Raw genomic sequence first — 15,042 nt, forward strand, 5'->3', positions numbered from 1 at the left:
ACGATTTGCGGGTGTATTGTGTATTATCTAATCAAATCGTCTTCATTGTCAAGCCAAAGGATCAATGTTGACGTTGTTTGTCATAGCCTGTAGACCATATCAGATAAAGAAGAAGGTTGAAGACAGAGTCGTATTCACACAACAGGAGCGTCAGTCACCATTTGTGAGACGAGATTAGGTTTAGTGAAATTTTGAAGGGTGAATGGTCAGAATAGTTTAAATGCTTAGCTGTTTTCTTTCACCCAACGTGCGTCGTTTGAGTCGTAAAATCTGCTAGTGTCATATAGTACAGGTGTTTCTGCGCACACGTTTCGTTATGAGTACACGACTGCGTGAGAGGTCTCAAGCCTCCCTATCGAAAAGGCATCCAAGTCGCTCTTATCTAAACCAGATGCCAGGCTAAACTCCTTACAAAGGCCGTCAACGACCTGCCTCCAACCTCCTGCTGTTACGACCGTGGTCGAGGGTATTATTACTGCATGGTCTTTAAGAAACCGTCCAGATCGAAACTCTCCTCATACTGGCGATTATCCCAAAGGTCGCCCAAATCATCAAGCCAAGCCTTCTTGCCAGGTTGCTTGCCTGTGACGACATCTCCCGTTTCGATATCCACCATGTCTTCCTCTCTACCCTCCATTGAGTTTTGCGGCTTGTCTGATATGAGACTGGGTCCTGTGTCCCCGAGATTGAAGAGATCCAGAATTTGGTCTGTATCCATCGTAGCCAAGCCCGCGTTCTGTTGATTGACCACAGTTGAAGCGACATCGATCTTGAAACGTTGCAAACTCAGGATCTTCTCTTCCAAAGTGCCTCTGGTCACCAGTCGGTATACGTTGACGACCTTCTTCTGACCGATACGATGAGCTCTGTCCATGGCTTGCATATCCTTCTGCGGGTTCCAGTCATGTTCGACGAAAATGACCGTGTCGGCACCCGTCAGATTGAGTCCCAAACCTCCGACACTGGTGGTCAGGAGCAAAACGTCGTACGATGGGTCGCTGTTGAACTTGTTGACAATATCTTGTCGCTTATTGGCTTCAACTCCACCATCTAGACGAAGGTGAGTGACGCCTGGCAGCATGGTCTTGAGCACCGTATTCTGGACCATGTCCAGCATCTCCTTCATCTGGCAGAAGATGAGGGCACGATGAGGCTTGATTGGCTGATACAGGGGATCATTCGACTCGGCTTCTTCCACACCAATGCCGCAATCGACAAGTAGGTCTCGCAAAGCGGTCAACTTGGGTGCATGGACCGGATCCTCGAGACTAGTGCCTTGCTTATTAAGGATGCGTTGGGTCTCTTCGTACATGCCGTGTCCAGGCTTCATGACCATGGCTGGAGAGTTGCAGAGTTTTCGCATATACTGCAGGGCCTGGAAGATGTGTGACTTGGCGTCCTTGTCCTCGCGGCCGGCCTCTTCTTGCAGCTTCTTGCCTTGCTTTCTGGAGAAGTCATCAAACAGCTTCTTCTGAAGGTCGCTCAAGTCGCAGTAGTAGTTCTGCAAAATCTTGGGCGGAAGGTCATCCAGAACCTCCTCCTTGAGGCGCCGCAAAAGGAATGGCAGGACTTGCTTGTGGAGAGCCTCGATAGCCAGAGCACCCGCTTCTTGCTCTTTGGAAGATGCCTTGCTGAAGCGACTTGCGGCGATGGGCTTGGCGAACCGGTCCAAAAATACCTTCTCAGCGCCAAGGAAGCCAGGCATCAAGAAGTCGAACAAGGACCAGAGCTCCAACACATTGTTTTGGATAGGTGTCCCGGTCAGAATTAGTCGATGGTTGCTGGCCAATTTCTTGACAGAAATCGTGATCTTGGCCTTCGGATTCTTGATCAAGTGTCCCTCGTCCAAGATGACGTAATTCCAGTTGTACTTTGCAAGAACATCGGCGTCGTTTCGGCAGACATCGTAGCTGGTGACGACGATATCAGTCTTGTCCAGATTATCCTTCATACTCTTTCTCTCGGCTGGCGGGCCAACGTAGGCAGTGACGCTCAGGAAGGGTGCGTAAGTCTTGATCTCCTGCTGCCAGTGGCCTGACAACGTAGGAGGACAGACGACCAGAGATGGGAGACGGCGAACATCAGGTGCGCCTGTCTTCGCGTACTCTTCGGCGCGCTGGTGATGGTCGCTGGCAACCATGCAGATGGTTTGCAATGTCTTTCCGAGACCCATGTCGTCGCAAAGAATGCCGTGCAAATGGTACTTGTTGAGGAAGTGAAGCCAATTGACACCATCTTGCTGGTATGAGCGAAGTTCTGCCTTGATAGCTACAGGAATCGGGAACGATTCCACTTTCTTGGGGTCCAGCAGTTGGGAAATGAATGTTCGTTCGCGGTCTCTGCCCTTGAGCAGCTCTTCAGACAGTCCAGGGGGGTCTGGGATGCCTGCCTCCAGTGGCACGAGTTTGACCAGGGTTGCAAAAGAGGTTGTCGCAATTAGACGAATTTCGTTATCTGAGTCGCTCATGCGGCCAAGAACGGGAACAATGAGGAAGATGACGTAAGGAAGAATGGCATCGCCCATCACGGCGATCAAGTGGTAAATGGCTTCGATGGCACCTTGACGGAAGTTGAGGTCGATAGGGTTGCTGATGGATGGCAAGACGTTCTCGACAAGGGCTGTCATACCCTCGACTGTGATGACGCTACAAATAGTAGCCATGCATTTCGCTGCCATGTAGCGGAAGACAGAGAGCTCAGAATGCAGGGCTTTAATGACCAAAGGAACCTTCTCCATGATGAATGGATGCATGGCCTTGTCAAGAGTTGGCATGAGTGTCCGAATGAGGGACAGGGCATCGACGATTTCTTGGCCGAAGGTGTTCTCGGGATCCTTGGCCTCAGCCGGCAATGCGCCAGAGAATGCCTTGATAAGAGGATCCTCCATGAATACTCTGATAGTAGGCACGGCCGTGAGCAGCTCGGCGCCGTAGGTCTTGGAGAGGATTTCCAGCGCCTCCTTGGCGCCACGACGGGTGATGCGAGCAGCCTTGACTTCTTTTGCCCACTTGGCAGCGTCCGCATGATCGACTCGATCTTCTTCTTTCTGCATTGAAAGCACGCAATCTGTCTTGCTTGCGTGGACAGGGAACTCTGGAGTCTCGGCAACTTCCACGCAAGAGAACTTGATCAGGTTGGAAACAACCTTGTCGGCCGGTCCGCGACGACCCATTTCATTGAACACTTGCACAAGTCTTGCAATGGTCGCTGATGCCCGGCTCTGAAGCACTTGGTTGTCTTCTGTCTTGATGCTGTCCATGATGCCCTTGATCAGTGGGCTGGGCTTCTTTGGCAGGGCCTTGATCGCAACCAATGCGCAAGCTGCGCCTGCTTTGATGCGGACGTCTCGTGAGTCCTTAGCGGCTTTCGCGTCGGTAATCGCGGACACGGCAACTTCCCTGGCCTCGCTCAGCATCTGGCTAGCAACTAGGCGCTGTCCTGGAGACATGGCTTTCTTGAGCTTGTCGAAATCCTCCCCGACAACCTTGTCTGCAACGGCAATGGAGAAGGCACCAGGACCTGCTTGCTCGTCACCCTGAACTAGAACAGCCAGCGTCGGGAGCCGTCCACTAGACACTTTGCCGTGATCGCGGAACATGTTGAGAAGTTGTTGACACTGAGATCGTACCCGGTGCATGAAGCTGACTAGGTCGCCGTAGTGAGCAGGACGTTCAGTCTCAATAATCTTCTGAAGAGGCGCTGCGTATCTTTGTGCTCCTTCGGCAGGGCCATTGGAAGCATACTCGTCAATGATCATGCATGCTGAGAGCTGTGTGGACGAAGCCCGGTCTGAGATACCGGCGAGAAGTAGTTGGTCGTACTCGGCAAGGCTGGCAACAGGAATAAAAGACATGACAAGGCCCATGGCTTTGGCAGCTGATACTCTTGATCGAATCAGAGTATCCATGCCAACAAGGTCCACATCTCCCTGAATCATGTGCCCGTCAACGTCATGAGTATGAGAGGTGACTGGAACGTCATCCGTCTTAGCAGATTTGCGACGACGCTTGTTTGCTCTCTCGGGCCCTTCGGGGGATGAAGCCTTCCGGGCGGGAGTGACGGCCACAGGTGCATACGTGCCGCCTGATGGCTTCTGGAATAGATGGGCGGGCATGGGTAAGGGATGCCGGGACACACCAATAGGGTGTAGCGTAAGTCTCATCAGAGGCTCGACATGAGCAGCGAACTCGTCGGCAAGAATCTCGGGCGTATGTGCAAGTGAGCGAACCAAGGCTGTCCAAACGTCCAAAGACATTGCCAGTGTTTCTCTGTCTCTTTCAACCAAGACGTTCTGGAAGATCAGTCGTAAAATTCTCCCATTGAGCCAGCCTCGAGAGTTCTCAGCTCCCAAATTTGCGAATGTCATCAAAGCCTTCAGCACAGCTAAGCGAACGGAAGTAATGGTGTGTCGGAGGAAGGGGTACAGGCGCGGTACCAGCAAGGTGAACGAACGCTCCTCGTCTTGTGCGGCGGATGTCTCCATGGCCTGCAGGACTTCGGGATAGCTGCAGAGTGTCGCGAGTAAATCCATGATCTTACCAGTGCTAGCGCTGAGATCGTCACCAAGGTCGGCCAAACTACCCCACATGATGTTGATGAGGCTATCAATAGACCCAGGTCGTAATGTGACGAACTCCTTGGTCATGGGGAGTAACGTCGCAGCGCTCACTGCTCTGACGTCGTCGTCATGTTCCTCCAGACCCTTCATGACTAGGCGAACAACGCCATCAATCATCTCACTGTCCTCCAACAGCAGGTCCTTCCTAACCGCAACGACATATCTCAGTCCGACCATGCCACCGTGGCAAACAGACCACTGAAGCATATCGAGCTGGAGATCATCCTGCATAACCATTTGGTAGAGAATCTTGTAGATGCCGTGAACAGATTCTGCCGGGATATGGCGAAGGACCGATCCGAGAGATTGACCGATAGTTTCGCGGATCGGCGCGACCGAGGTATCGGAGCTGTAATCGGTAAATCTGTCCAGCATTAAGACGCAGCAGAGCCGGCAGGCCAGATCATCCAACCAAGCCTGGTTCAAGCGGTCGTTTTCAGCCCGTGACTTTGAACGAACCCTGCCAGCTCCACCTCCGTGGACACGAATCACCTCCCGAATGCCCATTGCGGCTCCATGGCGAGTCTCCCAGGAAGGGTCAAAAAGATCGACCTTGAGGAAATCGCACAACCTGTCGTAGGGCCACTCAGCACCCTCCATAGTCTCGTCAACCTCGATTTCAGACTTGATCGGTATTACTTGTCCCTTGAACTCGCTGACAACCTTTGATTCCTCATCAACGTCCGCCGGCCTGTCCAGGTTGAAGTAGTCGTTGACCTTCCCGTTCTTCTGCTTTGTGTCGGCGTCTGCCGCTGGTGTTTCGTCAAAGCCTTCGGACCCTGCTGTCGTTGTCCTTCTCATGGTCAAATCTCCAAAACCCCCCTTCCCTTGGGCAGCCTTCTGCAACTCTCTCTTGCGCTTCCTCTTGAGAACATTGAGTTGTCTAGAGCTCAAGCCAGCTTCCTCTGCCGGCTGGCTTTGACCGTGGGAGCTGGTGGTCTCCTTGTTGCCATTGTGGCCATTTGCTGACTCTTGCGGAGTAAGGGGGCTGGGTTCCTTTTCAACGAGGACGGGCATCTCGGCGTCCTCGAAAACCCTGCCCAAGAGGCCAAGTCGTCCATTGAGGGTCTTCTTCTGGTGTGCCAAGCGTGCCGGGGGGTCCAATGATGCCAGAGCATACTCGATATTGCCGCCTCTCAGAAGTTGGCGACCATATTTGATGATGTGCTCTACGTTGAGCGACCCCAATTTGAGGAGCTCGCTGGAAGAGAAAGAGGTAACGTCCTTTTCCTCCTCCTTTTTCACGTGGCCATTCTCTTCTGGCTCGTCCTTCTTGACCGGCGCAAAGTCCTCATCCTCATTAGGGTCGTACAGGGGTGCATTCTCAGTGATTTTGCCTATCGCCTTGGCTGCTGTAGAGCGTGTCTCCCAGTCCTTATGCCGAAGATAAGGCACTACTCTGGAAAGAAGATTGAAAAGCTCATCAGGATGCTGCTTTTGCCAGTCGGCAAGTTGGTTGACAGCGGTGTCACGAATCAGACGGGTGCTGCCCGTTTCGAGAATCCTAAGCGAAGCAGTTAGTAAGCGGTCGACGACACGATGATACAAAGTCTCTTATTGGACTGAATATCAAGTTCGTTCAAAACGGGCATCATTAGAGCTGCATGGAAAGCTGAGCCGAATTCAGAAGAGGCAGACAATAAGGGTTCTGATATGTTGCTAGGATGGATGAAGAGGGATGTCATATGGACAGACTCACGTGACCAATCTGTCAAGTCTGTTGAAACAAGGTTAGTGCTAGTTCAAAGGTTGATCGGATCTGACTGATAGCAAGGGTTGCCAGGAAGGAACCATACCTCGACGCCATTTTGAATTAAGATGTATTTGATGAGAGTTTCATCATCAGACTGAACTTCTGTGAGAGATGTTAACCATGTGTTCTTAGAGAAGGACAATGTGAGTCCAGGAGCTGTTTGGTGAAGGAAAGATGACAAGATAAATGCTTGGAGATACATGGATGCCACCTTCCCGTGCCCAAACAGAGATGATGCAGTCTGGGGTAGAGACTGAATCATGGCAGTTGGTGGAGTAGCATGTTGGATGAGGTGATCTCGATAGTAAAGTGAAGTGCAGGTATATGCGATACAGGACGCGCCGGACCGAAACGCCCAATGGCATGGTGGGACTGGGAGAAGTGGTGCAAGGTTTCGGGTGGATATGAGCATAACGGGGAAATGAAGGAAACGCGGACTGGACGAAGCCAATACGTACCGAAATTGAGAAAGCGGGTAATGGCGATGGGGCTGGATGCAAATCGCGATCCTGTCCACTGCGGATCAAGCCGAGTCTTAATCAAAGGATGCGACTACCATGCATGCATCAGAAGTAGGACGGTGCAGGTGAAATCGCCGCGTTGATTCGGAGCTTGTTGCTGGTTATGGGAATAAAAGACGGAATGTGAGAAAGCAGCGTGAACACGTAGAATCTCGATGCAAGGCGTTATGCGTAGGCGCGTCGTGGATGGTTGGGATGTGGTGCCGAGTGGTCGCAAAAGCTGCTGTTGCAAGAAATAAGCGTCAAGTCGTGAGGTGAAAGAAAGAGGCGCCTATTAAAAAGGTGAGGTGAGGCTCGAAACGATGGGAGGGATGACGCCTTAAAGTGGGAAGGAAGAGGCGCGCATATGTAGATATGGGCAACACGGTGCACCTCAATAATAAGGTAAGATTGGGGATTGGGGGAAAGGCAAACGCAGTGCCAGCCAGGTGCGAGGCGGGAATGCAGTGCAGTGCAGTGCAGTGCGTTGCGTGAAGGCGCGCGTGGCTGTGGATGTGGATGTGGATGGTGATGGGGATGGGGATGAGGATGGTGCCTGCCTGAGGTACCAGATCCCAGATCCAACCTAATGGGACGGGCGGGAAGGTACGGAGGATAGGATACACTTACTGGGAGGGAGCGGTGGTGACTCTCGTGAGGCTTTCGGTGGTTTGGGTGCCTTGGGGCGCTGTTGATGCCTATGGTGCTGACCAACCTGTGAGGAACGAACCAATGAGATGCGAGGTTTAATGGGGTCGCGTCAAAAGGGCAGCACCTCGACGTCGCTCTGGAAGGGAATTTTGGGGTGGAGGGGCCCGGACAGTCTTAAAGGTATGCCTGCAGTACTTTTATAATTACCCGTGGGCCCGTGAGAGAAAAAAAATGGAAGGAAAGCCAGCCGTTCCTTCACGCAGCGACGGCGTCTCGCTTAATCTCCTTAGCGTCATCTAGTCACCTAGTGGTCCCTGGTCCACCGCACCCACCTCCACTCCCCAGCAAACAATAAACCCTGTCTGCCACTCTGCATCCTGTCGTTGTCGTCGTCTTCTCCGGCCGCCTTTTTCCATCGCATCGTCCCTTTTCGTCCACTTCTCCCTTTCGATATCCCGTCTCTGTTATCACCCTGGCCAGTAGTGCTAGCCTCACGAATCATCATCTTACCTTGCGACCACGTCCATTCCATCATGACCCCCCAATAATTTCACCAGACTGAAAAGTCGGACAGCCGTGTCATCGACGCACTGCGGCTTTTGCAATCCATTATATGCATTTCAACGCCACGAGCCCAGCGACGCCATTTCTCTCAGGCGCATCTCTAAATGGGGCAGATGGGAGGAGAAAAAAAAAACTTTACTCGACCTCGTCATTGAAGACTCACCAACCCTGAAGAGTGCAACCGCAAGGAGACAGGAACAGTCTCGCTGACCACACCATACCATACACATACATACATCTGGCGTCGCGAACCCTCGGAACTCTTGCAACTTTTGAGTTTTCTCTCCGTCTCTGACAGACTGGCATTCATCCCCACGCGCAAAGTTCCGCTCGGCACTTTTCAGAACGGCGTCTCATCATCTGCAATGGCATCATCAAATCATAGTGAAAGCCAGTGAACACCTAGGCACACATGCTCCAGGGTTCGCATGCGCCATTCAATCTTCTCTCCCTTGCGTGAGAAGGCCGGCGGGCCTGCTCTGTGATGTCTTGTTTCTTCCAAGACTTGCAAGAATTGACGGCAGATCTCTAGCGGTTTCTCTTGGATACCTGCCACTACCGTTGCCCCTTGCCACCGACTGACTGGACGTGGCTTTTTCCCAAACCGAAACACCAAATTGCCATGTTGCCGTGGTTTGGGGCTGCTCTTCAGCAACACGCCAAACTCTGGTCATCCATCGCATCTGATTGAATCAACTAGACAGATCGGTCCAAGGCTTCCAAGATGGCCCTGCGATGAGCAGGCCGGGCTGCCCCTTGGAGCCTTGGCTGGACCTGCGCTACACACAGACAAGACGACCTCTTGTTCCTCTCGCCCTATCAGCAGCACTGGGCACCAAGCAACCTTTCACGACCTTGCGCCGCCAGGAAATCCGATGACTAGGCTTGTTGCGGCAACAAATCACTGGATGACTGACTGTCTGCTCAGTGCTTTGGATGGATCGATGGACTGAGGGATGAGATTGGCCATAGATGGATGGCGATGGGGGCAGGCGGATTGCGAATGCAGCAGACCAACACCAGCGCGAGGATCATCACAGGCATGCTTGGTGCAGCTGCGGCCAGTTTAGGCCGATTCCTCGAATGGGAAACAAGCTGCTTCGGCTGCCACAAGACGTGGGGTAAGCTTGGGAATCTCGGCGTCGCCCTCCCAGGGTCCCGAGAATCTGGCGTTCCAACGGCACGCTGCTCTGATTCGTCTTCGCCAACAGTCCGCCCTTTTGATCTTTGAAGGGCTAGCTGAGCTGACTGTGATCGCAGCCACTTACACAGCACATGCTCTGCTATCGAAAACAAAGCGTTACGGGCTTTTGGATTGCGATAGCCTCATGTCATCTCAGTAGTGCTCCGCACGTCCCGTCCGTCCCCGGCCGTTCCAGGGCGAGCTGCTGGAGTGTCTGTCTTACCCGCCTCGGTCTTTTCGACTACCCTGGCTCTTGGCTTTACTGCCATTTCCTGGTTTTTTACCCCTGACGACCGCCTGAGCAAGCCAAAACGCGACCATCAATGAATGCGACTCTAATCATCGTCTTCCTGGCTTTCCATCTGCTGGCTTGCAAAGTTGTTCTCTCTTCTGTTCTTCCTCTGAATTTCGGACTGCAACAGCGAATCGCCTTGGTTCCTGCTCTCCCGCCGACACCTTAATATCCAGCAACGTGGCTGTCCCGTCAAAAGCTGGAGGGAGTACGTGTACTCTGTGTCGTCCGTATGGTCAGTGCGCATAGCTTCCCGGTGACTTGACTGGGGTGCATATTGGACGGACCCAGCTCTATCCATGTTGAAGCTCAAACTACTTGCTGATCGCCCGGTGTCATGAATGCTGCTCAAGCCTCACGCAGACCAATAATCGAGTCTCCCGGTCGCTGCACACTAGGAAAACTTTTGCCCCGGCCTCCTTTAGACATAGAGCCACAGAGTCACAGACAGCTTTGCATACGCTCAGGCACACAGGCGCAGGCCCTGCGAATGGTTGAAGGTCTGCGCGGAACGGTCGGAACGGGCGAGGGATGTGAAAGAAGAAAAACCCAAGGAAAAAACGGGCTGACATGTTATGCCTCCACATTTATGCTTGACAGGTGCTGCTGTCTCGAAGACAATGTGCCCGCCCAGGCTAGTGTGTCTGTCTATGACGAACTTCTGGTATTGTCGGGGATTCGCATATAGTTCTTCTGCGATCACGGATACAGATGCTTTGTTGCGGAAGTCTCAGAGCGCAATTGGCGAGACCGAGTCGGACTGCTAGCTTTCAAAAGTATATCAAGCAATGGATGGATCTTGCAGAGATCCAACCACAGATCGGCGAGTTTCACTGTCCATGAGTAGATAGTGTTTGGATGGACTCAACGGCCGCTGCTGTATCGGAAGCTCAGCTAATTCCTTCAATAAGCTTATAGAAACAACAGACGGATGACACTCCTCGAGTCATGGGCATCGGAAAAATGAAGCTTCCTTGGGCTGTTCATCCCGCGAAGACAACCACCAAAGATGGCCTTTCCGCTATAGACTGGGAGAGAGCTCACGGCCAAGATTGCACACCCACAACAATTGCTTCTGGGATGAGTGAAGAGTGAACCGGCGATTTTGATGCATAATCGACACGCCAAAGAGTTTCGTCTTTGTGCAAAATATTGACTGTGTTGATGAGAATGGGCAAGTGGTTTAAGTGGAAGTCGCGTACAGTGTAAATATAGTATAAGAACTGTCGCACACTGTATCTAAATCCGTGCGATTCTGCCTTCTTAACCCTTTCGTCCTCAGGCACGCACCGCCTACCAAATGAGCGACCACACCCCAGGTTTGACGCGCCCTGACCTGCCACGCTTGAGGACCTCGCGATTCCGGGACGCGTCGTCTATCCCCACCACCAACAATCGACTGTTACGACTTCTCAATATACCGATGAAAATACTGCGCGACTCGCAGCGAACTCCATCAGCGACTTCACCCGCGCAAAATAGCCGCCCTTGAGGCCGCGACTCTCACCCTCACTATGTACATCAAACAGTGCATCATCCAAGGCTTCAAGAGGTGTGCCCCCTTGCGACAAGACAGCAGAGAGTGACACCCCGCTGACTGAATAACAGCTACAAGGAACAGACCGTCATCGAACCCTTCTCCCCCGGTACGAATGTCATTGTCGGTCGCAATGGATCCGGCAAGAGTAACTTCTTCGCGGCGATGCGCTTCGTCCTGAGTGACGCCTACACTCAGATGACCCGCGAAGAGCGCCAGGCTCTATTGCACGAAGGATCAGGATCGGCTGTCATGTCCGCATATGTCGAGATCATCTTCGACAACAGCGACGAGCGCTTCCCTACAGGAGGAAAGGAGGTCATTCTGCGTCGCACTATTGGAACGAAAAAGGACGAATACTCGGTCGATCGCAAAGTCGTTACCAAGAACGATGTTGTCAACCTGCTTGAGGCCGCCGGCTTCTCCAGGTCAAATCCCTACTACATTGTGCCTCAGGGTCGTGTTACGGCCCTGACCAACATGAAGGAGTCTGACCGACTCACCCTTCTGAAGGAGGTCGCTGGTACCCAGGTCTACGAAGCGCGCCGAACCGAGTCGCTCAAGATCATGAACGAGACAAACAACAAGAGAGAAAAGATTGACGAACTTCTCGGCTACATCAAGGAGCGTCTCGCTGAATTGGAAGAGGAAAAGGAGGAGCTCCGTGGCTTCCAGGACAAGGACCGCGAACGCAGGTGCCTTGAGTACGCCTTGTACTATCAAGAGCAGCAGCAAATCCAGGAACAGCTTGAGCGCATCGAAAACATTCGACAGAACGGGTTGGACAACACCGACTCGATACGGACTGAGCTCAAGGATGCCGAAAAGACCTTGACCAAGTTGGAGTCTGAGATCCACAAGCTGACAAAAGAGATGGACCTGCTGAAGGTTGAGCGCCGGCAGCTCGAAGAGGACCGCCGCGAAACAGCAAAATCAAAGGCGAAGGCCGAGCTCAAGGTCAAGACCTTGTCAGATGGTCAGTCTGCGGCCGTTCAAGCCCAGCAACAACACGAGGCCGATCTCGCGGCGACCATTGAAGAGCTGCAGACGAAGAAGCAGGAGCTGAACAATGTCGTCCCGGAGTACACTAGACGAAGGAGCCAAGAGATCGAGAAGAAGCAGCAGCTGGACACGGCCGAAGCCACACGCAACCGTCTTTTCACCAAACAAAGTCGCGGCTCCCAGTTTAAGAACAAGGCTGAGCGCGATAAGTACTTGAGAGCGGAAATCGAGGATTTGCATTCAAGGCTCATGAGCCACAAGGCGAACAAGATGGACGCTGATGAGGACGTCACCGGAACGGAGAACTCCATTAAGCAGCTCGAGATTGATGTCGCCAGCTTGAGAGAGCAGTTGCAAAGCTCAAGCGGGATTCGACACGAGCTTTTCGAGGAAGCCAGCAGGGCCAGGGAGACTTTGGACAAACTCGACGACGAGAAGAAGTTGCTCTGCCGTGAGGAAGAAAAACTCGACACCATCTTGCGAGATGCACGCCAGGAGAGAGACAGGGCCGAGCGTGAGCTGAGCTCTATGATGGATGGCGACACTGCCCGTGGTCTTGCCACGATCAGGCGCCTGAAGCATGAGCAAGACATCCCCGGCGCCTACGGTACTATGGCGGAGCTCCTCGAGGTCAGCGACACATACCGCCTTCCTGTCGAGCAAATCGCTGGCAACAGCATGTTCCACTACATTGTCGACAACGATCAAACGGCCACATTCCTCACCAACCACCTCCGGTCTAACTACGGAGGTAGGTTGACCTTTATGCCGCTGAACCGCCTCCATCCGAGAACCATCAACATGCCGAGATCTCAGGATGGAATTGTGCCGCTTCTGAGCAAGATCCGCTACGATCCCATGTACGAGAAGGCCTTCCAGCAAGTTTTCGGCAAAGTTGTCGTGTGCCCCAACCTGAGCATAGGAGGACAGTACGCAAGGAGCCATGGTGTTGATGCCATTACACTGGATGGTGATACTACAAACAAGAGGGGTGCGATGACTGGTGGTTACATTGACCCCAGGCGATCTAGACTTGAAGGCGTTCAGGCTGTCAACAAGTGGAGAGACGAGTATGAGCGGCTCCTGCAGCAGTCTGATCGGATTAGAAACCAGATCGAACAGAAGGAGCAGGAGATCACTCGTGCCATGGGTGAAGTTCAAAAGGCTGAGCAGAAGCTTCGTCAGCTGGAAAGCGGCTTTGAACCTCTGAGGCACGAACTCGCCAATAAGAACGGGCAGCTTGAGCACGAGAAGCGACGTCTCAACGACGCTATGAGGCACCGCGATGCCGTTGAGCGAGACATGAAGATCTTCACCGAGAGTCTTGCTGCAAACGAGTCTGAACTCGCGTCAGACTTCAAAAAGTCGCTCAGTAATGCTGAGGAGAGGCAGCTTGTCGAGCTGGACGCGCAAGTGCAACGCCTGCAAAAGGAGTGGAACGATGCTAGCAAGAAGCGGAGAGAAGCAGAAAGCCGGAAACAGATCCTCGAGACAGACATCAACCAGAACCTTCAGCTGCGTCTGGATCAACTCAACAGTCAGGCCTTCGAGAACAACACTTCTTCGGGAGAATCTGGCAGTCTTAAGGAGGCACAGAGGGAACTCAAGAAGCTTCAACGAGAGACCGCCGCCATCGAAGCCAAGATGCAGGAGATCGAGGAGAAGCTCGAGGAGCAGGGCGGCAAGCTTGACCGCCGCGAGGCCAAGAAGGCAGAGCAAGAAGAGATCCGCAGCACCGTTGCCGCGAGAGAAGCCAAGCAGCGCAGCTCGATCGAGAAGAGCATGTCCAAGAAGGCCGTTTACACGGCGCAGGCTGCGGATGCCGCCAAGGCGATCAGAGACCTTGGTGTTTTGCCCGAGGAGGCCTTTGACAAGTATGAAAGGATGGATCCCAGGCAAATCGACTCACGGTTGAAGAAGGTCCGCAACGCCCTGAAGAAGTTCCAGCACGTCAACAAGAAGGCGTTTGAGCAGTACAACAGTTTCACCCAGCAACAGGACCAGCTCCTGAAGCGAAGGAAAGAACTGGATGCTTCGCAGGAGTCTATCGAGGAGCTTGTTGCCCATCTCGATCAGCGCAAGGACGAGGCTATTGAGCGTACCTTCAAGCAAGTGTCCAAGGAGTTCGCCACCATCTTTGAGAAGCTCGTCCCAGCTGGACATGGTCGTCTGGTTATTCAGCGCCGGACGGATCGTCGCGTCGACCCTGAGGAGTCTGACGAGGAGCAGAACCGCAGCGTTGAGAACTACACTGGTGTCGGTATCAGTGTGTCGTTCAACTCGAAGACTCTGGACGAGCAGCAGAGGATCCAGCAACTCAGTGGTGGTCAAAAGAGTAAGTCAGGCCCTATTCCTCATGTGATCGTACCAGTCTTGCTAACAACTTGCCCAGGTTTGTGTGCATTGTGTCTCATCTTTGCCCTTCAGCAAACGGAGAGCAGTCCCATGGTCATCTTTGACGAGGTCGACGCCAATCTCGACGCCCAGTACCGTACCGCCGTCGCCAGCCTCTTGGAGTCCATCTCCCAAGAGGCCGGAACGCAGTTCATCTGCACTACCTTCCGACCCGAGATTGTCCACGTCGCCGACAAGTGCTACGGTGTGACTTTCCACAGCAAGACGAGTTCCATTGACTGTGTACCTACCGAAGAGGCGCTGAGCTTCGTCGAGGGTGTCGCGGCAGGAAAGTAAAGTGAATAGATGATGATTGGAGTGTGTTGTGTGGGGAACCATGTTCATGATTTTCGGTCTGGGGTGGCTTGAAGATTGGGCTCTCGTCATCGTCCATTGACGAGGAAGGGGGGCTCTCTTGGCAATGGCGTTGCGGCGACTTGTGGCGGTTGATTGTTTGATATCACGGGGGGCTTTGCCTTGTCTGTAAGTAAGTTCTGGTGGACTATGAGCTTAGGGATTCTTATTTTGGCACCATTCATAGCTTCTAT

General features: G+C 52.9%; 2 protein-coding genes across 2 annotated transcripts; one reads left to right on the plus strand and one right to left on the minus strand.

The window, feature by feature from the left end:
• Window positions 1–472: 472 nt before the first annotated feature.
• Window positions 473–6,425, minus strand: MOT1 (TATA-binding protein-associated factor mot1; the record flags this gene model as incomplete). The annotated part of the gene is made up of 3 exons (XM_065758131.1): window positions 473–6,122; window positions 6,318–6,335; window positions 6,415–6,425. The coding sequence occupies 3 exons, from the start codon at window positions 6,423–6,425 to the stop codon at window positions 473–475; spliced, it is 5,679 nt and encodes a 1,892-aa protein (XP_065613273.1).
• A 4,650-nt stretch (window positions 6,426–11,075) lies between these two features.
• SMC3 (Structural maintenance of chromosomes protein 3) lies at window positions 11,076–14,791 on the plus strand (the record flags this gene model as incomplete). The annotated part of the gene is made up of 3 exons (XM_053196412.1): window positions 11,076–11,113; window positions 11,170–14,435; window positions 14,493–14,791. 3 exons carry the CDS (start codon window positions 11,076–11,078, stop codon window positions 14,789–14,791), a joined length of 3,603 nt encoding a protein of 1,200 aa, XP_053046063.1.
• Between the last annotated feature and the right edge of the window lie 251 nt (window positions 14,792–15,042).

Source organism: Colletotrichum fioriniae, assembly GCF_027942845.1.
Source record: "Colletotrichum fioriniae strain IMI 355084 chromosome Unknown scaffold_9, whole genome shotgun sequence".
In the NCBI taxonomy this organism is placed as follows: domain Eukaryota; kingdom Fungi; phylum Ascomycota; class Sordariomycetes; order Glomerellales; family Glomerellaceae; genus Colletotrichum; species Colletotrichum fioriniae.